Below are 26431 nucleotides of genomic sequence, written 5' to 3' on the forward strand. Positions count from 1 at the left end.
GCTAAATTTGATTTAGCCTTCATTAGTTTATTGGTCTTAGCCAGGTGAAGAGTTTGTGTGTAAGAATCATAGGTAAGAATTTTACTGAGAGAAGCTGTAGTCTTTTCTCAGTTGTTGGCCATTGTCTAGAAGAGGAAAACATAGGATATCAGTAATGATAATATTGCTTCTGCAGTTATGTTTGTGTACAATAATACTATATGAAGTCCAGTCTGCCCATACTGACCTCTGTGATCCAGGGGATGAAGGAGGCCACTCGGGTAAACATACTAGGCTTCTTGGGGGTGTTACAGCCGTTTCCACTCACAAAGCTACTGACTCCTTCAACGATCCACTTTCCATCACGACCCTGACAGTTCAAAGGCCCACCAGAGTCTCCCTGAAAACAAATATGGAAATGCTGTTTGATACCTGCACTTGGAGGAAAAGATTCCCCTGCCCATAGCCCACTTTCCTTATATCCCCCAGGAGCCCCAAAAGCCTAAGATGCGATGTTTTTGCAGTGTTTAGAATGGATTGTGTTTCCTGTTCAAGGCTATGTCTAAAAATAAATTTTTTGTTGTTTTTTCACTTGAGGTTATTTGGCAAAGCGATTGGTCTGCAGTGTTGTTGTGGCTTGCTACACTGCGCTGCACATTTTCCTTAGGTCCCCGAGTTGCCTCTGTAGGGAGTGCACAGGTCACTGGAGAATGTACTCACATGGCAGGTTGATACAGCGTCTCCCCCCACGCAGACCATGGTGGTCTTCACACTGGAGCCCCACCAGTCACTCCGGCGGCAGACGTCATACTCCACCACAGGCACCAGGCCCTGCTGCAGCGTGTCTGGGCGGGGACCACCAGCTGAGACGCAGAGGGAGACAGATTACTAACAGATGCGGGGGGAGCTCACACATTGGGTGCCTCTCATGTAAAGTTTATACGTCCTCCCTCGCTCCTCGGGCCTCGATCCTCACTGATCTACATAAAGAAAGATAGACGAAGGGATAGACTATCGTTGTTGCCGCCCCATCATTCTTTGTGTAGATCAGTGAGGATCGAGGCCCGAGGAGCGAGGGAGGACGTATAAACTTTACATGAGAGGCACCTATTTATTGCAGTTAAACTTCTAAAGAAATCTCCTTAGTGTCTCTGAATGTGCATCGCCATAGATAGGCGTGCAATAGATTCCTTATTAATGGGCGCACTGATTTTTGTGAGGTGGATCAGGCTTACTGTAGAGTCTGCCCCAGCCGGTGGCATAACAGGGCTGATTGTGAGCAAGGACAGAATCGGCCTCGGGCAGGCATGCTAGCTGCACTTTGTCATTCAGGGTGGCACTTTTCTCCAATTTAAGGAGGGCGATGTCATTCCTGAAGGTGACAACATTAGGAGATTTATCTGAAAAACACAATGTATTTACAATGTCTGCTACAGTTGCCAATAATCTCATGAGATGATCATTATATGTTATTGTATTTGGTAGTGCGGATGACAGTGAATGTTTAATCCATCTAAAATAGGTGGTGTTTGGGCTCAGGACACCATAATCATATTGAATCCTTACAGTCTTTTCCTGCAGCAGATTGTAGCTCCACTATATTCCCTAAAAGTGAACTTACATGGGTCACCTTGATGGGGGGGGGGGGGGGGGCTTACCCACAGGATACGCAGTCATCATTCCATTTTGGATGTATGATCATTTTATCCACCATGATGAACTGTTCTGGGCCCTCTTGCTGGTTCTGATTGTGATCTCCGAGGACCACCCTGTATGTGTGGAAGCTAAGCACACAGACAAAAGCTCAGCGCTCAGCACAATCTATTTTCTCAAACGTGTCCTGAAAAAGTGCTTGGCACCTGAAAAAAAAAGTGTTCATTTATTAACAAGCCTAATACTGTAATTCTGTAAGATTTTCTTGACTTACTTGATGCAGTGTGCTGCTGTCAGAACCCAGTTAGGGGCAATGAGGGTGGCACCACAGACAGGGAAAAATGTCTCCAGCAAGGCCTACAAACACCAACAAATTATATACAAAGTATATTCCGAGTTTAAACGTCAGGTCTGTTTACCCTGCCCTTATAAACTCTTGAACTCTCAGAAGACCTATGTGTTCCAAGTGAAAGGATAGTATGACCTTGAACACCCAGCCAGGTCACCTGTTGATTTAACACTGATGCGTCTATGTGATACGAGGCTACTTAAACCAGATAAATATAACTGATTTATAGTTTACGATCTTGTTTTGCTTACCATGCAGGAAATAAAGTTCTCTCCTGTGCAACTGAATACCAATCCCCCCCTTCTGTTAAAATGTGTACAAGATAAATAACCACGGGAATTTTCCCATTAAAAATAGATATACTCACCTGCCAGGGCCAGCTATGGGGCCGAGCCTCTTCCCCATTCACCACCCGGCTGGTGTTTGGAGTGTAGGTGGGAGTACCACAACCAGACACTGGGAAACAGTATACAGTTTAAATAATGAGTCAAATACAAGTGCTATTCTCATCAGCCTCAGTTAAATCAATCAGAAATTGTAAATAGATTACTGAAATGTATAAAACGTGTATGTAAACCAAATACATATGTTTCATTGTATATAACACATCGACTTGAGTTGATAAATGTTCATTGCATCATTCAATCTCTTGTTTATCTGGTCATTTATTTATTTTAATCAAAGGAAGACTGTCAGAGGAGTGTTCACTCACCTGTCGAGACCAAAAGCAGAACCAGGATCACTTCCATTTCCCCTCTTTATGCGTGTGGACTCTTAGGGATGTTGGCTTTATAGGCAATTCTTCTTATCATAAACATGAGAAAGGACTACCCACATGACAGGTGAATCAACATATTCCATGGCAACACTTGCAGAACAGGCAGGTTGGACCCATAGACTGAGTGCAGTTGAGACACTTTTTTGCTTATACAGAATGAAACAGAAAATATTGAAAAGAAGTGATTTTCAACATGATGTTCCACATGTCATTTCCTTAGACTATCAATCAATAATACCCAAAAGGAGTTTATAGATGTACAATTAACTAACTAACCATTCATTGCAAAATTGAATAAATAACAACATAGCAATGTTGCAATTGTTTTTAATTTAAACACTCTCATTTCATTTAAATTAAAAGTAGTGAAAAGTAATAAAGTGTGACGGATAAGATATGGCGAACATAACAAAAGAAATGTTCAAATATAACACTTTCTCAACTGTACCTGGCTGACCACCTTCTCTCCAGTTCTCTGGCCTTACATAACATAATGTCACAAAATATGCCAGTTTTTAGGGCACATTATCACGTTTGCAATGATACCAGTTACGTTTAATAGGGTAGGCTATAATAATGAGTTATTCATTCTGGAAAGTTCATGGTGAAGTGAACTTAATTTGGTGGGGGGGGGGGGGGGGAGATAGAAAAACCTTTGCCAATATCTCTGGATTTGAGATAGGCCTACCTGTGTTGTTCTGTAGTATTGTAGGACACTAAAATGCATGTGCAAAGCAAAAATCACAACTTGGGCTTGCTGCACATGCAAGATTTTTAAGGTGCATGTCTCATATGGCCCAACACTCAACATTCAAAAATGAATCTCAACCTCTCAATCAAGTCAGTTTTTATGTTGCATGTCCAAGGGGCTGAGACTTATAGTTGTAGTTGTTCAACATAGAAATTAGAAATCACACTAGTTTGCGTCGTAATGTGGTGAAAACAATTTTAATTTAACAACAGAAAAATGCATCTTCTTGTGACTGGTTTTACGAAACGTTGGCAGAAGATCCATACCCCGAAAATCCAGACCTGATTCCAGATTTTGCATGACTACATGGCTCAAATTTATGAAAACTCAGAAATCCATGTTATATAGCTGTGGCAGGCACAGCCAAATCCCTCCGAACCAACAGATGGCGCTGTCAGTGTCAATAACCAGGCAGCTTCCGCAAACATTTTTGTTTAAACATGGCGCTGCCCGGCTTTACGCTCATGCGGCTCCGTGCGTTGTGCAACCTTGGAACTAAAACGTTTGAAATTGGGAATAGAGTGGGCATAAATTGTACCAGTGCCAGTCGATACAGTGCCAAAGTCGGCCCAGTAGGTACACTTGAAGGAACAGATGATGAAACAGCTAAAGGTACGATGTGTCCCAAAATGTCAGAACGTCAAGGAGGTGTATGTAACATCCTCCCTGAAGTATGTTATCTAAATGGTTATAGGACAGGACAGTAAGGCAGTAGTGAATGTGACGCTGAAATATTGAACATTTACTGCTCTTCAACCTCGATATTAATGTTAAAGTTATTAATGAATGAGCTGTTGTGTTAGCCAAATACTTACTGGGCTGTGGGGAAGGTCATGCTGGAATGCATGTGTGTGGTTATATTACAGTGTAATTACGTTGTCTCAAACAAGAGTGAAGAGAATTAATAATATGAGTGTTTTGTCCAGGTCATCGTAGTCTGCTGAAGGAGTTCCCAGAACCAAAAGATCTTCTTTACCGTACCTTGGCCCGTTCTGTAGGGGTGTCCGATGCTTCTCATCTCATCCAATACAACTGCACCGATGGAGAGGTCAAGGTCAGTCCCCAAATCTCCTATCTCATTAAGTGCTTTCAGTTTTGTGTGTGTGTGTGTGTGTGTGACACGGTATCAAAATAAGGAAAAGGCAGACAGATGGGAAAGCGGTGTGAAGACCAAACATTCTGTTTTATTGAAGCGCTGCCCATTTGTTGTCTTCCGCAGAGGGCCACTGTGACTGTGATGTGGCCCGAAAAGATCGAGTCTGTGGGCTTTGGCTCCAGGAAGGTCTTAGCAGAGCGTCATGCTGCTGCAGCAGCTTGTCAGAAACTGAGGGTAAGTACTACCAGTGGCTCTGACACTGCCACCATTACCCATCCAGTGTTGCGAGACGAGTCATGAACAGATTCAATTATATGCGACACTGAGTGTTTTCTGTTGGTGACTATCAGAAGCCCATTTCTTTGTAGGAACTGGGTGTTTTGAAAGAAGATGTCCTTCCCAGGAAGAAAAAAGGCAGAGGACGACCTTCTCCTGCATCTATGTGGCGGGATGAGGATGAGGAGTACACAGTCCCGCCGTTCAAAAGTGAATTCCTCAGCAGACCACAGAGTAGGACCAAGAGGTATGTTCCTGCTTCTAAGTAAGAGAAGTTGATTTTGCAAGTTGAGTCACCTAAACTCAGACATGTGATGTATGTGCCGGAAATCCTATTCTTCTAACGCCACATCTAAATGAAAACAATTCTATTCTTTAGGATGCCAGAAGATGATCCAAGAGTTGAGGAAGCTTGGTCAACATTCTCTCAGCCAAAAGCTCTCCTCATGCAGGTCGTTCAGAAAGCTGTGTCACCTAACAAAGTCAGAGTAAGTGTGCATTAAGACACATTCGGACTGGAAGAGACTAACAGTAAGAAACCAGGGAATTAAATGAAATGGTTTTAAATTAGATGGTTACAGGCTATATAACTGGTGGTAATGGATGACTGTAAAGGAAGGAAGTTAAACTAATCTTACATGACTGGTTAAACTTTTGTGGCGACAAGCATCTATGTAACTTTAGTGTGCGAGCAATACTGTGCATCTGTTTGATTAGTGGGTGTATTGTCAGTCCCCAGGACTGCTACTGAGTTCCTTTCTTGTGTAAAACTGTCCCTTCTGTCTCCATAGGACACTGTTCGATACCGCACAGGGGGCGGGAGGTTTAAAGTCTGTGAACTCACCCTGCACTGGCCCGAGAAGATGACATTTGAGGCTTTTGGGCGCAGTAAATTGGAAGCGGAGAGGAAAGCTTCTGCTCTGGCTTGTCTCAGACTAAAGGTTCGCTCTCAGTAGGAACTTGCTCTTCCAGATTCAAATGGAAATGTGTCCACCTTAACTGCTTGTGGAGTACATGCTGATCTGTGTATGTGTATGTGTATGTATGTATGTGTGTGTGTGATTCATATTCAGGAGCTGGAGTTGCTCGATGAGAACAATATGCCTCTCACTCATGCCCAGTACCATAGGGATCAGGTGCGAGAGGCAGGGGAGAGGATGCGGCGGCCCTGTAGCCTTGTCATCCCTGAGGAGCAGGTGGACAAGATTAGACAATACCTCACTAAGGTACGCTGCCCACACCCACCACTGCTGCCCACAGTTATATACAGGGTTCCCACGGGTCATGGAATTCCTGGAATATTTGGACAAGTCTATTCCAGACATGGAAAGTCAGGGAATTTGTATCATTTTGGGGGTCAAGTCAGGGAATATCAGGGAATTTTGTATTAGCCGTTTTTTTTACTTGCCAAAATACATTATGGTGTATATCTGGTTATTAGTTTTACTGCTTGCTTGAGTAGTTGTGTTTAGTCCAACTTTGTTTATTCCATGTCCATTTATTTGTCTTCCGCTCTGAAAAAGTAAAATATTCTTCAATGCTATGCGACTGTTTTGAAATCTTTGGTCGGAGCAGTATATTGTACTCTTCATTATATACAGTAGTAGGTCATGGAAATTCAGTATTTTGTCAGGGAAAGTTTGGAAAGTCATGGAATTTTACATTTCACTTAGTGGGAATCCTGTACATACTGTAGCTGGATCAGACTTAGTTGTAGTTTTGAGATGTCTCATTTTGACTTGTATGCCACAGTGGAGAGTTCACATGTAACGTCGTAACTGTGTGCGCAGTACCCCATTGAGGCCGAGATGCAGAAACTCTGGGATGAGGAAGATCAGCACGCCGCAAGCCGGCAGGCCTACGAGGAAGATGAAGAGGCGGGAGAGGAGGAGGCGGAAGAGCAAGCGGTCACAGACGCCATCACAGGTCGGGCGTATCGCCCCCTTGCACCTGACCAGGAGAAACGTCTGAGTGCCAAGCTGTTGGAGCAATGGGAGAGCGCTAATCCCCGCATGGGAGTGAGCTTGCCCGTGGATGCTCACCGCGAGCGGGTGGTGTCGACAGTGGATGGGGCGCGCGTGATCGTGCTGGCAGGGGAGACGGGGTGCGGGAAGACCACGCGCGTGCCGCGCTTCCTGCTGGAGGGCCGCGTCATGGCTGGCGAGGGCGCAACGTGCAACATCCTGGTCACGCAGCCACGGCGAATCAGTGCCGTGTCCGTGGCCCAACGGGTCGCCCAGGAGATGGGCCCAGCCCTCAAACCCAGTGTGGGCTACCAGGTGAGAGACGACACTCACACACCGCTAGACCATGATCTCCCTTATCAACATGAGCTAGAAAAGCGAGCTATTTGAGCGTATTTTTAGGTGTTTAGGTGAATTTGTAATGCTGTCAGTCAGACTCAACTGATGGTGCGATGTTGTTTGAAAATAATTTGAAATGGTTCAGTAGTTAATATTGTAATTATATGTATTTTGTCACAGAATTTCACATTTGCTTAACCTACGCATAACTCACTATGGCTAACTTAAGTGCACTAGTGGCTAACTCTGTATTAACAGTGATGAACAAATGCTTTGTTTCGCCCTTGTCCATCTTCAGGTGCGTCTGGAGTCGCGTCCGCCGGAGCAGAGTGGCGGGGCGCTGCTCTTCCTGACGGTGGGCGTGCTGCTGCGCAAGCTCCAGAGCAACCCCACGCTGCGCGGCGTCAGCCACGTGGTGGTGGACGAGGTGCACGAGCGCGACGTCAACACCGACCTGCTGCTGGCGCTGCTGCGCGCGCTGCTGCCCCACAACCCGCAGCTGCGCCTGGTGCTCATGAGCGCCACCGGCGACACGCAGCGGCTGGCGCAGTACTTCGGCGGCTGCCCCGTGGTGCGCGTGCCCGGCTTCATGCACCCGGTGCAGGAGCGCTACCTGGAGGACGTGCTGGGGGAGATCGGCCGCCGGCCCCATCAGCAAGCTGCCCAAAAGCGCAGGGCACGAGTGAGTCTTAAGATAGATAGATAGATAGATACTTTATTGATCCCCAAGGGGAAATTCAAGAATTTAAAGCCCAGTTCACACCAAAGATTCCCGACGCGACGAGGCCGAGTTGCAAAAGTGTGAATTAAATGTTGCGCGTAGTTGCAAGCCGTCGCAAGCTGTCGCAGAGCATTCAACATGTTTAGTCGTCTCGTCTCATCGCGAAAATTTGGTCTGAACTCTACTTTAGAATACAATCATTCCAATGCATCCTTTACCTGTAATTCCTATCAAATACCTGTGTTACAGAAGACTTTCTGTTTAAGTTAGATGCAAAGATTCCTAGCACCAACAGTATGAATGTGACGTAGGAGAGAGATTGCCACTTTGGAACAGTGCTGTTGTCTACTCATTCTTCTCATTTTGCGTTTTGCAATATTAGTGAAGAATCTCTCTCCAGTATCTTGTGTTCTGATTGTCGTCTGCTACAGAAAGGGGATGACGACGATGATGCTACCCCAGATGTCGATCTGGTTGCTGATGTCATCAAGCACATTCACAAAACAGGGGATCCAGGTACTGATACAGCAGACAGCTGGTACTGTCAACCACTGTAGGCAAAACTGATGCACCAACCTCTATGGAAATGCAACTCTTGTTATTCGTATAAACACCTGTCTATAGCGGTACATACTCACAATCCACGTACACATTAGGGCTGCAACTAACGATTATTTTGATAGTCGATTAATCTGTCAGTTATTTTCTCGATTAATCCGTGAGTTTTTTGATCGATAAAATGCCAGTAAATTGAATGAAAGACATGTCAGTGTGTCCTGTTGTATAAGCCCTCCTCCTGTGTGCTGTTGCAGGTGCCATCCTGTGTTTCCTGCCTGGCTGGCAGGACATTAAAACGGTGCAGCAGATACTGGAGGAGAGTCCGGCGTTCCGCTCGCAGCTGGTCTTGCCATGTAAGTGAATGTGGTCTTGTTTGTGTTAGTGGTTAAAACAGACCGAAGGTTGTTGGTCTGTCTGTCCACTGATCTTTTAACAGTCATTGGTCCAAAACCTCTATCCACATCACACTGCATGGCCTTGTTAAGAATGTCCCCTGTATTGAGACGTCAGCCCGACTCACTCTATTTTAAGACTTCAAATGTGAGCTAGGCTTCAGTGCTCAAGTTAGATCTGATATATGTTACTGGATTAAAGTGTGACTGGACAAGAAACAGGTTTGCCCTTTCCTCTTGTCAGTGCACTCCAGCATGTCTGTGGCAGACCAGCAGGCTGTGTTTCAGCGCCCCCCAGAGGGCCAGCGCAAGATTGTCCTGGCCACCAACATTGCAGAGACGTCCATTACCATCGATGATATTGTCCACGTGGTGGATGCCGGCTCTCAGAAGGAGCAGAGCTATGACCCCAGGACAAAGGTGAAATATTTGAATTTGTTATAACTGATAGAAGAGTATCTATATGTATACACTAAATAGATAGATAGATGGATTTTAGACAGACAGTCCATAACGGTATTGTGTTCGAGATCGTTCTCTGTGAACTGTACTCTTGGTGTGAAGATGTAAGACAGTTCTGCTCTATATACCATACTGTAGGTCTCCTGTCTGGACACAGTCTGGGTGTCGCGGTCTAATGTCACTCAGCGTAAAGGCAGGGCGGGCAGGTGCCAACCCGGGAATTCCTACCACCTGTTCCCCCGTGAACGCCTCGACTCCATGACCGCGTTCCCCATCCCAGAGATCCTGCGCACCCCTCTGGAGAGTCTGATTCTACAGGCCAAGGTTCACAGCCCACAGAGCAAGGTGGGTTCACTCCTCTTCCATCTTCTTCCTGAACATATACAGTACAGTGCGCACATGGTTCTCTTTCTGTCAGATAACTTAAGCTGAGGATGTGGCTTGTATGGTGTAGTAATAGAGAGTGTCTTTCTTTCCCTCTCCTTCAGGCAGTAGAGTTCTTGTCACAGGTGCTGGATTCTCCAGATCGGGCAGCCATTGAGGATGCTGTGAGGATTTTGCAGGACATTGGTGAGACTGCTGGATTTTTCACTGGAAAAAATGTTGTTGAACCTTGTCTCCATTTGTGAACATTGTGGCATTTTATTATTTAAGACGTCATGTGGTAATATCTCATGAGTGTGTATTGCATGCTCTCTGAATGGTGTCAAGCCCTTTAAGCCTGGGGTGTCGTAGAGTGCTATTGATCACGCTGATGGTTTTCCAGGCGTGCTGGACAAATCGGAGAGTCTGACCCCTCTGGGTGAGCGGGTGGCCTGCATGTCGTGTGACCCACGCCTTGGGAAGGTTCTGGTGCTGTCCGCTCTCTTCCGCTGCACCTCCCCCCTCATCTCGGTGGCTGCGTGCCTGACCAGAGACCCCTTCTTCAACAGCATGGAGAACAGAGCCCTCATCAACAAGGTCAGAATAATCCTCCTTGATCTATCTCAGTCCATCTCATACAGTAGAGTTGTACATTAACCATATCTCCCCACTCTCAACATCTTATCTAGTATCTATTTAATTATGTTTCTGTTTATGTATGGGGCACTTATGTGACTCCATAAAATAGGACGGAACAAGATAGACATAACATTGTATCACAATATTTCATGGTAATTTGAGTGACATTAACTACATAAATGGTGGCTATGCCAGTTTTCAGTGAAGAAAATAGAAATTTAATTTTATTCACAAATGGCTGTAAAAGTCCTGCGAAAATGAGAACTAAAATTTCTGTTATACCAATTACTATGTCATGGACAATGGCAGCATGGCATATCCAAGATATGTAAGACTGTTGTTGCTCTGCCTGTCTGTCTGTGTGCAGGCCAAAGAGGAACTGGCAGGCTCCAGCTGCAGTGACTTCCTGGTGTTCAGTCGTGCTGTGCAGGGTTGGAGGGAGCAGCAGGACCGGGAAGACCGGAATGAGTACATGAACGCGTACACTCTGTCAGGAGCCCGTCTGCGCTTCATTCAGGGTGAGGCCCGCTCTATGGTCACCTAGCGCTCGCTACAGTGCTAATGGTTTCTAGTGATGATCGGATGGATGGATGGATGGATGGATGAGGTTTTAATGGAGGGTTTTTTCTGACCCTGTATAGGCCTGGCTCGTCAGTTCAGCGAGAACCTCTTTGAGGCTGAGCTGGTCTCCAACCCCAATGACTGCCTCCGTAACTCCTCCACCTACAACCAGTTCAGCCATGAGGATGAGCTGCTCAAAGCTGTGCTGATGGCTGGTCTCTATCCAAACCTCATACAGGTACATGGCATGCACCCCCAACATCCACAGTTGTAGATTCGGAAGGCACCTACATAAAGGACATGCATTGTTGATTGGAAGGCGTTCTCAAAATAGCCACATTTTTGTATGCATTGACTAATTGTGGCCATTTTGCTTTTGCATCTGTTCAGGTGAAGAGAGGCGTTGTGAACAAAGGTAGATTTCGGCCTGATGGCATCTCTTTCCGCACTCAGACTGGGCCCGTGGTATTGCACCGGTCCACCATCAACAGGTAACAGCCAGCAGGCCAAAGGCTTCATGGAATGAGCGCACATATTTAAAAAAAAATATGTGAATTAAGTAAAAGAAACCTTTTCTGTGTGTGTGTGTGTGTGTCCTGTTTCCAGAGGTAAAATGCAGCTTCCCAGCCGTTGGTTGACATTCTTCAGTGCGGTCCAACAAGAAGGTATGGTGTTCATCAGAGACTCCTCCTCAGTCCATCCGCTAGCCCTGCTCCTGATGACCGACTGCGACCTCACAGAGAAAGGTAAACCAGTGGGCTATTGACCATTTTATTGCTTTACTGCATTTTTGCATGTGCATTCTGGTGCCGAAAGTGATGTGCTAACCCCCATTCACTCAGACCAGAGACTTGGCCACCGGCCCACCTTAAGATACTGAAAGGCCATAGGTATTTGTTTGTTTCACTTATGATAGGAAATTCATACTTAGGTTGTGGGAGCTAGAACAGAATGTGAAGCAACCACTTTCGATCACTCCCTATTGATTTCCAGTCAATAGGGAGTGAATAGGCTCTTCGTAAACAGGCTCTGTTCAAACCGATTCAGACAAGGAAGAGGAAACTACAGTTTTAAATGATGATTTAGAAGTGTAACTAGCATCAAACTGTCCAGTTGTTGCGTGTTCAGGTGTTTTTTGCGATCTTTTGTGGTTTAATCTCTGCGTAGCATGATAAATTAACTTTTTTCCAGCACCATGCTGTGCATACATCCATCACTGTTTATAAACAGTTAAAGGGTCTATTCATGTCTTTAAAGGAACACAACGACTTTTTGGGACTTGAGCCTGTTCACTTTGTTCCCCAGAGTTCAATAAGTCGATACATACCCTTCTCATCTCCGTGCGTGTAGTTACTCAATCTGACGCACCCACCGCTAGCCTAGCTTAGCACAAGGGCTTCGAAGTGGCCTTGTCACTCCCAGTAGTGACAGAAGAATTCCAATATTTTCCTGTTTACATGCTGTGATTTGTATAGTTACAACATGTACAGATAACATCATCTCATGTCAAATGAGACACAGCCCTTTTGTAAGCTTATACTGCATTCTCCTGGAGGAGGAGTGTAAAGGAACACTAGATCAAGATCAGTGTGTGTGCAAAGAAATTAGCATCATCCTACCTACTCGTCCTGAGTATGTTGCTGAGTTTTACATGTGTGCTGTTTCATACGGTGTCATAAAAGCCTGATCTCTGTGTCCTCCTCTGTCCCTCTTAGTCTCTGGCGACCATGTAGTGGTAGCCCTGCCTGGAAAGTCTCTCGTGCGTTGGGAGTTATCCACGGAGACGTGGAACCTGCTGTGGGAGTTGCGCACGTCCCTGCAGGCCATGTTCCATCGTAACATGCGTCCTGACGCCGCGAACGACAGCCCTCAGGACACGGAGCTCATCGGCCTTTTGGTGCACCTTCTGACCCACACAGACCAGGCGGGAGAGGATGGACTCAGTGATACAGAGTGAACGCGCCTCGGACCTGCTGCCCCCACCTCGGACCTGCTGCCCCCAGGTCATCTCCACGCATCTCATCTCTAGTCTCTTGAGATCTCTAGTCTCTTTACTCAACGGACAACGAAGGAAAGAACACACGGATGTCGCACCGAGGAAACCAAGCTTAATGGTGCACACACAGACTTGACTGACTGATGATTATCGACCGTATCAGTTGCTCTGGATACAGCATCACAAACAGGATATTTTGCTCTGATCAGACTCTCAGACTTTACACCCAGAATGAATCACAACTCCTACAACAGAAAATGTATTTCAGTGCTTGGGGTCATCTTTAATTTTGTTCCAATTGGTACAGGTAGAACATTTAATGTATGGCCTGTTTTTGGAACTGTCTATTTTGCCTCATGGTAAAAGTGAAATGGATGAACTGGCTAAATCTTCTTTTTGAAGAGTGTCAAGTACTGTAGAATACAATGGTTTTTGCATTAATCAATGCATGGCACATTTAAATTATTATTTAACTCAGACTGAAGGGGATTTATGTTCCATTGTTATACAGTATATGTATATATATAATATATGTTGTTGAAATAAATACTGCTAGAAAGACAATACCATAAATCCAAACTTTTTTGTGATTTTTTTTTTCTTATCAACTTAAGGTTGACTGCTCATTCAGCCTTACATTTCATTGATTAAATAGCACTGCCATTGTGGAAGAAGCCATCCATACGATCAGTGATTCAATCGGTTTTGTGATGGCTGTCAATGGCAGTCTCAGTAGCTCATCAGATCATGGACACGTAGATGGGCACCGCAGGAGTCGTGTCCTCAGCCTGGTCAGGAGAAGCGGCTCAGGAAGCTGAGGTGGAATGTGGACAGTCTGGTCAGCACCTCCTCCATGTTCTCTGTTGGGGTTGCGATGCACAGTCTAGGAGCCAGATCAGAGCAAGGATTTCATAAACTGGCCATGTAGGGAGAAGAGTTGTTTGATCAGGGAAGAATGGCACGCATGATTTTTTAATGCACTCAAATGATTTACCGTCAAAGCCACATCCTTGCTACAGGCGAATATTCTCTGTATTTTGGCTATTCTGGTACAAAAAAAGACTGGGGGACTCTGGTTATCTCTTTCTTACACTGTCTGAGCCAAAGCCTAAGTGGTTTCCATGGGACTCACTGTACGTGTTTGCGGAGTACCTGATGTGGTGAGTGCCTTCGCTCTGGCCATGCTCACAGCCTGCTCCCACACACAGCCCAGTCTCCTCCAGAAGGCAACTGGCGTAGAAAACATCAGGCTCCATGCCAGCCTCCTGAGCAGGATTAAAACCAATATGAGAACAGAAGTCCTAGTCATCATGGTGTATTTAACTATCACCATATGCCATAAATCATGAAAATGGTTTAGATTGGAGAATTGTGGCAAAATCCTACAGCATTGAAACTAACGACTCAAACAAATCGCTTGTGTTGTCATTAAAGTAGCTTTGTCTGATCAAGAGGATGTGCTGACTGGGTGTCTTTTCTCACCTTAGCCTGCTGTATGGCACGTGGTGGGATATGGACCTGAGGGAAAGCAAATATGCCCCCTTTGATGGGCTGGACACTGATTCCAGGTAGGGCACCAAGAACTGTTTGGATCCTGTGCGCATTACTGGCCAGTGTGTTCTTTATGGCTCTGACTTCCTAATGGAAATGGGAGGAATGGTGGCCACAACAGGCACAGATAAGAGCAGTGTAAGTATTACCATCACTATGAGAAATTCTATCTAAGCACTCAAAAAGTGTCATAATATAGGCTATAGTCTGTACACAGACAAATATTTGGTCAAGCACTCCAACAACTGACTTCAGAGAATGTTGGGTAGGAAGGATCTCCTGGTTGAGGTGGATGAGCCATGATATCCAGAATGATCTGCCCTAAGACAGGTGAGCAGGTGTCCGTGGAAAACAAGGTGTACACGTGTCCCATCACTGCAGGGTCCAGGTTCACAAACTCCACATAGCCGCCACGCAAACCAGATCTGTAAGAATGGATGGAGATCAGGAGTGGACAATGATTTTGTGACTTCCAGTTCGTCCAGTCTGAGAAGAGCAATCAAAGCTCATCATAGTGAATTTCTTAGAAGCAGCTGGGCACTCACTCGCCAAAGTATCCTTTCGAGATGGAGTTGAAGGAGGCCAACTCCACAGAGCTGGAATATGGTGGGCCCATCTTAAAAAGCACTTTCTTATAAGACACAAACTCACACTCTGGATCATGCACACTATCCTGGTATACCTAGAGAATAGGAAAAGTACTCTTTCAGCTTCACCCGGTTCTCCACATAGCATTACATTATGTCTATTAGAGGTATATTGCATTGCTGAATAAACAAATGGTGTTTTGTGTGAATTAATGTTGTCCTTGTCCAACGTCTCCACACTGAGGTTAAAATCAGTTTGCTCACTGATTACACATCATGGGAAAACCATCACCTCATCTACCAGCAGGAACAGCTTTTCCTCAGCAGCAAATCGAATCACGTCCTCAATAGACTTCCTGCTCTGGACTTGACCTTGTAGAAGAAATAAGAGCAGAAACAGTGAGTCCTCTGTCTACGTCTCGCCACAAGCGGCACTGGTGAGTGTGTGACAACAATTGCGTCATCTTTGCAATAGAAGAACAACACTTAAAGCGCAGCAGACTCAAGCAGACAGAAGAGGACTGGTTTGGTTACAGTTACCATAACAACAATAGATGTAGCGAATGACTAGAGGCCAGCAGATAAGGTGAGGAGATACTGTGTATACACATAATTAACTAAACCCATTTATCCACACACTGCTAGGAAAAAGTGAGGGGGCTACTATTATACAGTTAAAGTCTAGCGGTGTTGGTTGTTATAGAAACAGCTGTGTGAGGTGCGTCCGCATGCGATGCTGTGAGTGAACAAGTTGATTAAAGGGTAATACAAATCAGTAGAGTTTTGTGACATACCCGTTGGGTTGCCAGGGTTAATAACATAGAGTGCCATGGGACTGCAGTGCCCCCTGGCAGCATGGAGGACTCTGCTCAACTCATCCACTTTCAGTTCCCAGCCCTGCTCCTCACACAGGTGGTAAGGCACCATGGCACCTCCTTGCATTGACAGTGCCATGTTGAAGTAGGGATATGATGGTACAGGCGAAAGCACACCAGTCTGTATGGAGCCTTCATTCTTGACAAAAGTTTTCAGCACCATCTATATAGTTTCACATGAGAATGTGATTAATCGATATGAACAGACATGCTACCAATTCATTAGTAATGGCATAGTAAAAGTTGATGATTTTAGAAATATATGGTATCTAAGAGCACAGCTTTCATAATGACGCTTAGCTTAAGATTAACCCTCTAACCAGCAGGGTTTAAAAAAACAATATTGGATTTTTACATTCCAAAAGGCCTTGGCTTGAAAGTGGTCAGAAATAAAGTGCTGTAAATGAGTATGAATAAAAGCTTATGAAGGGGGTAAATGTACTCATCTAATTTGCATATTATGGCATCACTGGATGGCAACCACATCAAATTATGCACATTTCAGTAAATACTGGTTGTTGAACACAATTTGAACAGTTTTACTTTGTTTTTTGTCATTTCACATAACAAACAGGAAAACAGCCACGTGTAAACTAACAATAGTAAACTACAAACCCCAAAGCCTAAGCCTGAATTATACTATGAAGATAATTTACAGCTTACCATAAGGGATCGCTGAGAACCAGAGGTAATAAAAATGTTCTCTGGTGAGGATGGCCCAACCCCATCTCTTTGTGAAATGAACTCAGACACACTCTGTACAATTTTGGGGATTCCAGCTGTTGAGGTGTATGAGCCTGTAAATGCACACAAAGCAGATAGTCATACATGAATCGTGGAGGCTAAGAAGCCTGGTGCTTATACTTTCTCAAGTCAAGTTAGTGAGTAAAATATATACTTAATAAAACTTTCAGATTAGTTAATCTTACCTACGCTTCCACCCCCGCACTCCTCTAACAAGCCCTTGGCTTTCTGTTGTACATCAACAGGCAGCACGTCAGAGTTTAGCAAAGAGGGGTACAAACAGGCAGCAACAACCTTCAACACAATAAACACAGAATATGACAAATGGGAGATGATATGATATTATGCCCTAAGGAGCCAGTCCCACAAATACTGAACTACACTCTGATAAACCGTCTGACGACCAGTTTCTGTCTTCACAGAGAGACTGGCAGAGTACGTCAGTTAAAATAAACAGAGACTCAAAAGAGGGGGGTGGGGGGTCGTACTGACTACTCACTCAGTGACCTTGAGAAGCAGAGATCTATGTGAAAGATTGCTAGAATTCAACTTTAAAGTAAACATAGCTGACTCAAAGCTCATTTAAAACCAGAAAGACAGACATGCAGCTGAAAAAGAACAGTAGATAGCACACTCAGGAAAATGCACACACACACAGAAATAGAGAACTGATGCAGTACAGGAAATCTAGCCCTGGTTACTCAATAGTTTATCAGGAATTCAGGCATGGGAGAATATGTTTCCAAATACCAGTTGTAAAACACAATAATGGAGTCTTAGGATAAAGATAACTCAAGCATATTCCAGAACTGTACCTGGCGGACAAAAGTTAAGGGTTTTAGTCCTCCTCTGTGTGGGTCACCCCAAGAACAATCAATCACATTCTTGTAGGGCCTTGTCACTCCCTGAAAGAAAAAAAGAAACACTGACAGAAAATATACCATGTTAAAATTACTAATACTCAGCAGTGCGTTTCAGCGCCTGTCTTACTTGTTGAAGCTCTGCTGTGATCTGTGCTGCTCTTTTAGCCAGAGCCACCTGCTCCGAGCTCCGGATACTCCACAGCCTGGGGCTGGCCTCCTTCAGGAGGGACATCCTGACTGGACAAACCCTCATCCAAGTCCTCCTGATGCTGCCCTTCCCCTTCAAAGCTGCTCTGACCCTGGCTTCTCTCCAAGTTCAGAATACTTTGGCACAAGGCTTGCCAGACTGCTTATTTACTTTAGAAATATTGTATTTAGAAAAGAGAACTCAAATCCTCAAACTCAAACTGCTGGCCAGATGATGAAAGACTACTGTCACTTCTGATTTAAAAAAAAAAGTTGGTGGGTGTGTGCTGTTTCCTCTGTGAGCCCTCCTCAAATAAGTAACTGTCATGTCATAAGTGTGACGTGACTGGCCATTATTGATTATTTTGACCTTGAATTTGGCTGCTTTGAAATTCCAAATGCGAGTTAGAGTTTTCAGACTTGAACGTCACATTCTTGTTCAAATGTTATAACATTAGATGCACTACTACAATAATGATTTACAGGAGGAGAATTGTAACTGGGACTTCTGTAATAAGTTACAATGTTGGTGCAAACAGTCACATAACATGGACTTATGCTGATCTTTTGTATGAAGGAACACTGGAGACATTACGAGGACTTTTCTACTGCCATTAAATGGATATTCTAAGATGTTCTTGTTTACTGTTGAGATTACATCTCAGCCAGAACAATATAATTGTAGCCTGGACTATAATTGTTATTGACCTTTTGAACCCCATGCATGTGTGTATTTTAATGTTTTATTTACCTCCGCCAAGGAGGTATATATTTTCATCGGGGACCAACGTTTGTCTGTCTGTCTGTCTGTCTGTCTGTCTGTCTGTTTGTTAGCAAGATAACTCAAAAAGTAATGGATGGATTTCGATTAAATTTTCATGGAAGGTCGGACATGACCCAAGGAAGGAAAGATTGATCCGTAATTCCGTCTGGATTCCGGAGGCGTTTAAGTATTTAGCTAAGTGGTGTAATGGCATGGTATGGCCATGTGGTGGCAATCTGAATAGTTTAGGTTCAAATGTATGACAACCTAGGAAGAACAATGCAGGCGGAGGTCTGCACTCTCTGAGTGCTTTTCTAGTTTGTATTAAAATACATTGCACTCTAATCTGAATGATGGACAAAGTGCATCTGAGTGTAAAAAAGTACAATGGTTTTGCCACAGTGGCTCATGCACTCATGCTTATTTTGCATTAATGCATGGCACATTTAACTTGTTATTTAACTCAAACTAAAAAGGATTTATGTTCCATTGTTATACAGTATATGTATATTTGATGTTGAAATGCATACTAGAAAGACAATTCCATAAATCCAAACTTTTTTGTGATTTTTTTTTATCAACTTAAGGTTGACTGCTCATTCAGCCTTACATTTCATTGATTAAATAGCACTGGCATTGTGGAAGAAGCCATCCATATGATCAGTGATTCAATCGGTTTTGTGATGGCTGTCAATGCCAGTCTCAGTAGCTCATCAGATCATGGACACGTAGATGGGCACCGCAGGAGTCGTGTCCTCAGCCTGGTCAGGAGAAGCGGCTCAGGAAGCTGAGGTGGAATGTGGACAGCCTGTTCAGCACCTCCTCCATGTTCTCTGTTGGGGTTGCGATGCACAGTCTAGGAGCCAGATCAGAGCAAGGATTTCATAAACTGGCCATGTAGGGAGAAGAGTTGTTTGATCAGGGAAGAATGGCACGCATGATTTTTTAATGCACTCAAGTGATTTACCTTCAAAGCCACATCCTAGCTATAGGCGAATATTCTCTGTATTTGGGCTATTCAGTTGCAGAAAAAAAACTGAGGGACTCTATGGTTATCTCTGCCTTACACTGTCTGAGCCAAAGCCTAAGTGGTTTCCATGGGACTGTACATGTTTGCGGAGTACCTGATGTGGTGAGTGTCTTTGCTCTGGCCATGCTCACAGCCTGCTCCCACACACAGCCCAGTCTCCTCCAGAAGGCAACTGGCGTAGAAAACATCAGGCTCTATGCCAGCCTCCTGAGCAGGATTAAAACCAATATGAGAACAGAAGTCCTAGTTATGACAATCACCATATGCCATAAATCATGAAAATGGTTTAGGTTGGAGAATTGTGGCAAAATCCTACAGCATTGAAACTAACGACTCAAACAAATCGCTTGTGTTGTCATTAAAGTAGCTTTGTGTGAGCAAGAGGATGTGCTGACTGGGTGTCTTTTCTCACCTTAGCCTGCTGTATGGCACGTGGTGGGATATGGACCTGAGGGAAAGCAAATATGCCCCCTTTGATGGGCTGGACACTGATTCCAAGTAGGGCACCAAGAACTGTTTGGATCCTGTGCACATTACTGGCCAGTGTGTTCTTTATGGCTCTGACTTCCTAATGGAAATGGGAGGAATGGTGGCCACAACATGGCACAGATAGGAGCAGTGTAAGTATTACCATCTCTATGAGAAATTCACTCAAAGAGTGCTTTGTGTTGAAACATAGGCTATAGTCTGTCTGACACTGACACATATTGGGTCATGCAACAACTGACTTCAGAGAATGTTGGGTAGGAAGGATCTCCTGGTTGTGGTGGATGAGCCATGATATCCAGAATGATCTGCCCTAAGACAGGTGAGCAGGAGTCAATGGAAAACAAGGTGTACACGTGTCCCATCACTGCAGGGTCCAGGTTCACAAACTCCACATAGCCGCAACGCAGACCAGATCTGCAAGAATGGAGTGGAGATCAGGAGTGGACAATGATTTTGTGACTTCCAGTTTGTCCAGTCTGAGAACATAAAAAGAGCCAGACAATCAAAGCCCATCAAAGTGAATTTCTTAGAAGCAGCTGGGCACTCACTCGCCAAAGTATCCTTTCGAGATGGAGTTGAAGGAGACCAACTCCACAGAGTTGGAATATGGTGGGCCCATCTCAAAAAGCACTTTCTTATAAGACACAAACTCACACTCTGGATCATGCACACTATCCTGGTATCCCTAGAGAATAGGAAAAGTACCCTTTCAGCTTCAGAATAACATGGACATTTTTACTTCTCCTGTTTCTCCACATAGCACATTGTGTCTACATTAGAGGTATATTGCATTGCTGAGGAAACAAAGTGGTGTTTTGTCTGAATTTATGTTGTCCTTGTCCAACGTCTCCACACTGAGGTTAGTTACAGTTATGGTGCTAAGCAGAAGCTTTTGTCCAAAGCGACATACAAATAAAACAACAATAATTTCATTTAGCAGTTGAATAAACAAATGGTGTTTTGTGTGAATTTATGTTGTCCTTGTCCAACGTCTCCACACTGAGGTTAAAATCAGTTTGCTCACTGATTACACATCATGGGAAAACCATCACCTCATCTACCAGCAGGAACAGCTTTTCCTCAGCAGCAAATCGAATCACGTCCTCAATAGACTTCCTGCTCTGGACTTGACCTTGTAGAAGAAATAAGAGCAGAAACAGTGAGACCTCCTCACTAACGCCTATGATAGTGGCACTGGTGAGTGTGTGACAAGAACTGCTGCATCTTTTTGCGCCATGAGCGGGGTCTCGAGAAATCTGTGACCGCGTGTCAAGAGGACTTGTGCATGTGTGAAACTTAGATAGATAGATAGACAGATAGATACTTTATTGATCCCCAAGGGGGAATTCAAGTTACTTAACTTAACTGCTGTAAACACGACCCTTGAATAGGTGCAGCACATAGAAGAACAACGTTTCAAGCGCAGTAGACTCATGCAGAAGAAGACTTATTTGGTTACAGCTACCATAACATTTTCTTTTGCTGCATCAGTCACATTTTAATATTTTAATACCTTGATTTATCATCATGAAAGAAAACATCCCATATGATTCCTCTTATGTTATCTCGAGGGACGTGCATGGTAATGTGTATCAGGTGAGAGAGACTGTCAGATGCTATAGGAGAGGATTTTTACAATGTATAATAAACCACCCTATTACAAATACTTACATCACATCTTGTCCTGAGAATCAGCTATTTAAGACGGGCATATAAAGGCTGACCCACAGTCAAAGCTGTAGCTACACATACATGTACTGAAATGTATATTCCATTCATATGTCTTGTATAACAAATAAGTAGAATTTTGTGACATACCCGTTGGGTTGCCAGGGTTAATAACATAGAGTGCCATGGGATTGCAGTGCCCCCTGGCAGCATGGAGGGCTCTGCTCAACTCATCCACTTTCAGTTCCCAGCCCTGCTCCTCACACAGGTGGTAAGGCACCATGGCACCTCCTTGCATTGACAGTGCCATGTTGAAGTCGGGATGTGAGGGTACAGGCGAAAGCACGCCAGTCTGTATGGAGCCTTCATCCTTGACCAAAATCTTCAGCACCCTCTATTTAAATTCACATGGGAATGTGATTAATTAAGGTATAGACATGTTACCAATTCATTAATGGCAGAGAGTAGTAAAAGTTGAAACTGACATGATTTTAGAAATATATGGTACCTCAGAGCACATCAACATTTTCAACTATTTTGCAATGCTATAATATAACAATATAGGAAGCAGCCATGAGTTTAACTGCTTCTGTAATGATAGGATAGGATTTTCCTATCTTTGATAGGACAAGCACTTATAGGGTATTTTTCTGTAGGCTAATGAGGCCCCTGTCTCCCTTCTACCTTTCTTGTCAAAGGTTTTTGGAGAAAGTCATAGTATGTGTAGTATGTGACTTCCTTTATCAGAATAACCTACTGTAACTAGGAGTGGTCATTCTACTGAAACTGCTCTTCTATCTGTGACAGAAGCATTGAGAGGCGCTAAGTCCTCTGCTCAGTCAGTGTTAATTCTGCTAGATTTATCTGCAGCCTGTGATACTGTTAACCATGATATTATCCTTTCTACACTATCTGAGAAAGCCCTTAACTGATTCAAATCTTACTATAAAGGGCGTTCTTTTAGCGTGTCTTGGCACTTGGCAGGGACAGGTATCAAAGTCCTGTATACCTAAGTCCTAATAACCTCAGGCGTGCCTCAGGGATCAGTATTAGGGCCCCTGCTTTTCTCTGTTTACACCACTAAAGGAGCATTCACACCAAGAACGATAACGATAACGATAACTATAACTATAACCATAACGATAAAAGCGCCCACACAGGCCAACGATAAAAGTCTCTCCTCATGTTAATGAATGTGATGGCTAGAATATTATGGGTTCTGATTGGCTATTAGCTTTTTATCGTTCTCAAAATCGCTCTGAAAGTGATCAGCAACGATATCGTTCTTCATGTCGTTATCGTTATAGTTTATGTGTGAACGTTGTCATTCATATTAACGAGAGCGATATTTATTTATAGTTATCGTTATCGTTATCGTTCTTGGTGTGAACGGCCCTTTAGTTGAGATCATTCACTCTCATGGATTTAATTATCATTGCTATGTGGGAGACACTCAACTTCTATCTTACTCTTTCCCACCTGAGGACTCTAGCGCTTCTTATGATTATGGTTTGTATAATGTTGTTTTGTTTTCATTAAGCCAATTTGAGATTGTTGTTCAATATTGCTTAACATGCCATAGTTATTGTTATTATTTTGATTAAATTATTGTATTGTTTATTTACTATTCTCCCATATCCATTGTTTATTTCCATATTTGAATTGATATTGTTTGTTTGAATATTGCTATTAGTTTGGCCAACCTTTTGAATTTGATCACTGTTAAATGTTTTTTATTCGTATGTCGCTTTGGACAAAGACACCAAATAGCATAACCATAACCACCATGATATACATAAAAGCATAAGCCTAAATTATACTATGAAAATCATTTCCAGCTGACCATAAAGGAATGCTGAGAACCAGTGGTGATAAAAATGTTCTCTGGTGAGGATGGCCCAATCCCATCTCTTTGTGAAATGAACTCAGACACACTCTGTACAATTTTGGGGATCCCAGAAGTTGAGGTGTATGAGCCTGTAAATGCACACAAAACAGTAGTCATACATAGATAATTGTGGTGGCCAATAAGCCTCACATTTACTCAGTATCTCAAGTCAATTAGTAAGTAAAATATATTCTTTATAACACTTAGTTCAAATCTTACCTACGCTTCCACCATCGCACTCCTCTAACAAGCCCTTGGCTCTCTGTTGTACATCAACAGGCAGCACCTCACAGTTTAGCAAAGAGGGGTACAAACAGGCTGCAACAACCTTCAACATAATAAACACAGAATATGAAAAATGGGAGATGATATGATATTATGCCCTAAGGATAGCCTGGCAAACGCCTCCCACTTCTCAAATGAGACGTGGTCTGGCAACCAGACGTTCATTTTCTCGTATTTGAAAAAAATGCCCAGATCTGTTCATTGGGCGCCACGGATGTCAATCAAATGCGTCTCTCCATAGCTCATCATGGTCTTGCTTTCTCCCCTGTTCTGTGATTGGCCCCCAACATCAGGCGAAAATGGGGGCGTTAGTTTTCAGACTGCCTTAGCAGCGTGAAAGAAATCACCGCGCAAGGCAGTATGGGAAACCCAGGCTACCCTAAGGAGCCAATCCAACACGAACTGAACTGCAATACACTCTGACAAACCGTCTGACAGTTTCTGTCTTCACAGAGAGACTGGCAGAGTAGGTCAGTTAAAGGGATATTCCGCCATTTTTGGAAATATGCTCATTTTCCACCTCCCCTCGAGCAAAACAATCGATATTTACCTTGTTCCCGTTCATCCAGCCATTCTGTGAGTCTGGCGATACAACTTTTAGCTTCAGCCTAGCATAGATCATTGAATCGGATTAGACCATTAGCTTCTCGCCTGCTAGCTTCATGTTTAAAAGTGACTAAGATTTCTGGTAATTTTCCCATTTAAAACGTGTCTCCTCTCAAGTTAGAAAGTGCAATAAGACCAACTGAAAATGAAACCTGGCGTTTTTCTAGGCTGATTTGACATGGAACTACATTTTCATCTGGCGTAATAATCAAGGCAACTTGCAAACTACTGGCACTACTACTGCTTGTTGTCTATGGGGACTATTTTCAGATGCTGCGTACGATATCACTGCGCCTATGGTACGTTTGCAAGTTGCCTTGATTATTACGCCAGATGAGAGTGTAGTTCCATGTCAAATCAGCCTAGAAAAACGCTAGGTTTCATTTTCAGTTGGTCTTATTGCACTTTCTAACTTGAGAGGAGACACGTTTTAAATGGGAAAATTACCAGAAATCTCAGTCACTTTTAAACATGAAGCTAGCAGGCGAGAAGCTAATGGTCTAATCCGATTCAATGATCTATGCTAGGCTGAAGCTAAAAGTTGTATCGCCAGACTCACAGAATGGCTGGATGAACGGGATTAAGGTAAATATCGATTGTTTTGCCCGAGGGGAGGTGGAAAATGAGCGTATTTCCAAAAATGGCGGAATATCCCTTTAAAATAAACAGGCTCAAAGGAGGAGGGCGAGGGTGGAGGGGGTCGTACCGACTGTATTTGGTGTCATGACGTTGAGAAACAGAGATTTATGTGGAAAATTACCAGAATTCACCTTTAAAGTAAACATAACTGATTCAAATCTAATATAAATCCAAAAAGACAGTCACACATGCTGCTGAAAAAGAACAGTAGATAGCACACTCAGGAAAATGCACACACAGAAATAGAGAACTGCAGTAACAAAACAGGAAACTATCCCTGGTTACTTAATATTTTACCAGTAATTCAGGCATGGGAGAATATCCAAACGTCAGTTGTAAAACACAATAATGGAGTCTTCCTATTTAGGTAGTAGGATAAAGATAATTCAAGCATATTCCAGAACTGTACCTGGCGGACAAAAGTTAAAGGCTTTAGTCCTCCTCTGTGTAGGTCACCCCAAGAACAATCAATCACATTCTTGTAAGGCCATGTCACTCCCTGAAAGAAAAAAGAAACACTGACAGAAAATATACTATGTTAAAATTACTAATACTCAGCAGTGCGTTTCAGCGCCTGTCTTACTTGTTGAAGCTCTACTGTGATCTGTGCTGCTCTTTTAGCCAGAGCCACCTGCTCCGAGCTCCGGATACTCCACAGCCTGGGGCTGGCCTCCTTCAGGAGGGACATCCTGACTGGACAAACCCTCACCCGAGTCCTCCTGATGCTGCCCTTCCCCGTCAAAGCTGCTCTGACCCTGCTTCTTTCAAGTTCAGAATTCTTTGACACAAGGCTTGCTAGACTGCTTATTTACTTTGCAAATATTGTATTTATAAAACAGAACTCAAATCCTCGAACTGCTGGCCACATGAAAGACTACTGTCACTTCTGAATAAGAAAATAAATAAAGTGCGTGTATGCTATTTCCTCTGTAAGCCCTCCTGAAAGTGACTGTCATTTCACAAGTGTGACGTGACTAGTCATTTTGACCTTGGATTAGGCTGCTTTGAAAACATATTGTGAGTCAGTAATAAGTAACAATGTTGGTGCAAACAGTCACATATTATATGGACTCATATGCTGATCTTTTGTTCTTATGAATAGAAGGAACACTGGAGACATTACAAGGACTTTTCTGCTGCCATTAAATGGATATTCTAAGATGTTCTTTACTATTGATTTGAACCCCATGCATGTGTGTATTTTAATGTTTTGTATTAAAATACATTGCGCTCTAATGTGAATGATGGGCCAAGTGCTGGGCTAGCATGCAGCAGCCCCCCAAAAAAGTCCTGTCCTGGATTCCTGACTGCCACTTGAGCAAGGTAGCCTACCCTAAGTTGCTCTGGGGAGACTGGCCCTGTAATAATGTAAATGTAAAA

At 43.7% G+C, this 26431-nt stretch overlaps 4 protein-coding genes across 4 annotated transcripts; 1 reads left to right on the forward strand and 3 right to left on the reverse strand.

Moving 5' to 3' along the window:
• Positions 1–4: 4 nt before the first annotated feature.
• On the reverse strand, positions 5–2730 carry LOC134099636 (chymotrypsin-like elastase family member 3B). The gene is made up of 8 exons (XM_062552581.1): positions 2694–2730; positions 2349–2437; positions 1907–1989; positions 1638–1763; positions 1215–1351; positions 700–842; positions 227–379; positions 5–125 (listed from the first exon to the last, which is right to left on the reverse strand). Exons 1-8 carry the CDS (start codon positions 2728–2730, stop codon positions 108–110), a joined length of 786 nt encoding a protein of 261 aa, XP_062408565.1. The 3' UTR covers positions 5–107.
• Positions 2731–3960: 1230 nt separating this feature from the next.
• Positions 3961–13165, forward strand: dhx30 (DEAH (Asp-Glu-Ala-His) box helicase 30). The gene is made up of 20 exons (XM_062530400.1): positions 3961–4122; positions 4437–4564; positions 4730–4840; positions 4975–5129; positions 5262–5370; positions 5674–5823; positions 5956–6108; positions 6673–7161; positions 7484–7867; positions 8338–8422; positions 8719–8817; positions 9101–9276; positions 9457–9663; positions 9807–9888; positions 10085–10278; positions 10688–10838; positions 10962–11119; positions 11272–11372; positions 11488–11627; positions 12597–13165. The coding sequence occupies exons 1-20, from the start codon at positions 3975–3977 to the stop codon at positions 12836–12838; spliced, it is 3462 nt and encodes a 1153-aa protein (XP_062386384.1). The 5' UTR covers positions 3961–3974; the 3' UTR covers positions 12839–13165.
• Positions 13166–13625: 460 nt separating this feature from the next.
• LOC134073998 (alanine aminotransferase 2-like) lies at positions 13626–17949 on the reverse strand. The gene is made up of 11 exons (XM_062530401.1): positions 17625–17949; positions 17450–17539; positions 16820–16928; positions 16554–16687; positions 15810–16053; positions 15308–15387; positions 14974–15110; positions 14679–14853; positions 14360–14515; positions 14030–14142; positions 13626–13760 (listed from the first exon to the last, which is right to left on the reverse strand). The coding sequence occupies exons 1-11, from the start codon at positions 17748–17750 to the stop codon at positions 13670–13672; spliced, it is 1455 nt and encodes a 484-aa protein (XP_062386385.1). The 5' UTR covers positions 17751–17949; the 3' UTR covers positions 13626–13669.
• A 707-nt stretch (positions 17950–18656) lies between these two features.
• LOC134074014 (alanine aminotransferase 2-like) lies at positions 18657–26011 on the reverse strand. Its single transcript, XM_062530402.1, has 11 exons — positions 25635–26011; positions 25461–25550; positions 23741–23849; positions 23477–23610; positions 21784–22027; positions 21018–21097; positions 20514–20650; positions 20205–20379; positions 19889–20044; positions 19571–19683; positions 18657–19302 (listed from the first exon to the last, which is right to left on the reverse strand). The coding sequence occupies exons 1-11, from the start codon at positions 25737–25739 to the stop codon at positions 19212–19214; spliced, it is 1434 nt and encodes a 477-aa protein (XP_062386386.1). The 5' UTR covers positions 25740–26011; the 3' UTR covers positions 18657–19211.
• Between the last annotated feature and the right edge of the window lie 420 nt (positions 26012–26431).

The sequence above is a fragment of the Sardina pilchardus genome, chromosome 2 (assembly GCF_963854185.1).
Source record: "Sardina pilchardus chromosome 2, fSarPil1.1, whole genome shotgun sequence".
Taxonomy (NCBI): Eukaryota; Metazoa; Chordata; class Actinopteri; order Clupeiformes; family Clupeidae; genus Sardina; species Sardina pilchardus.

Coding starts and splice junctions, on each gene's coding strand:
- dhx30 (XM_062530400.1), top strand. CDS start 3,975: ATGCGGCTCCGTGCGTTGTGCAACCTTGGAACTAAAACGTTTGAAATT. Junction 7,868..8,337: donor CCCAAAAGCGCAGGGCACGA/GTGAGTCTTAAG, acceptor CGTCTGCTACAG/AAAGGGGATGACGACGATGA. Junction 9,664..9,806: donor TTCACAGCCCACAGAGCAAG/GTGGGTTCACTC, acceptor CCTCTCCTTCAG/GCAGTAGAGTTCTTGTCACA.
- LOC134099636 (XM_062552581.1), bottom strand. CDS start 2,730: ATGGAAGTGATCCTGGTTCTGCTTTTGGTCTCGACAG. Junction 1,990..2,348: donor CCCATAGCTGGCCCTGGCAG/GTGAGTATATCT, acceptor TGGTGTTTGTAG/GCCTTGCTGGAGACATTTTT. Junction 380..699: donor ACGCTGTATCAACCTGCCAT/GTGAGTACATTC, acceptor ATTTGTTTTCAG/GGAGACTCTGGTGGGCCTTT.
- LOC134074014 (XM_062530402.1), bottom strand. CDS start 25,739: ATGTCCCTCCTGAAGGAGGCCAGCCCCAGGCTGTGGAGTATCCGGAGC. Junction 25,551..25,634: donor TCACAGTAGAGCTTCAACAA/GTAAGACAGGCG, acceptor TTTTTCTTTCAG/GGAGTGACATGGCCTTACAA. Junction 20,045..20,204: donor CCTACCCAACATTCTCTGAA/GTCAGTTGTTGC, acceptor CATTTCCATTAG/GAAGTCAGAGCCATAAAGAA.
- LOC134073998 (XM_062530401.1), bottom strand. CDS start 17,750: ATGAGGGTTTGTCCAGTCAGGATGTCCCTCCTGAAGGAGGCCAGCCCC. Junction 17,540..17,624: donor TCACAGCAGAGCTTCAACAA/GTAAGACAGGCG, acceptor TTTTTCTTTCAG/GGAGTGACAAGGCCCTACAA. Junction 15,388..15,809: donor TAACCCTGGCAACCCAACGG/GTATGTCACAAA, acceptor TTCTTCTACAAG/GTCAAGTCCAGAGCAGGAAG.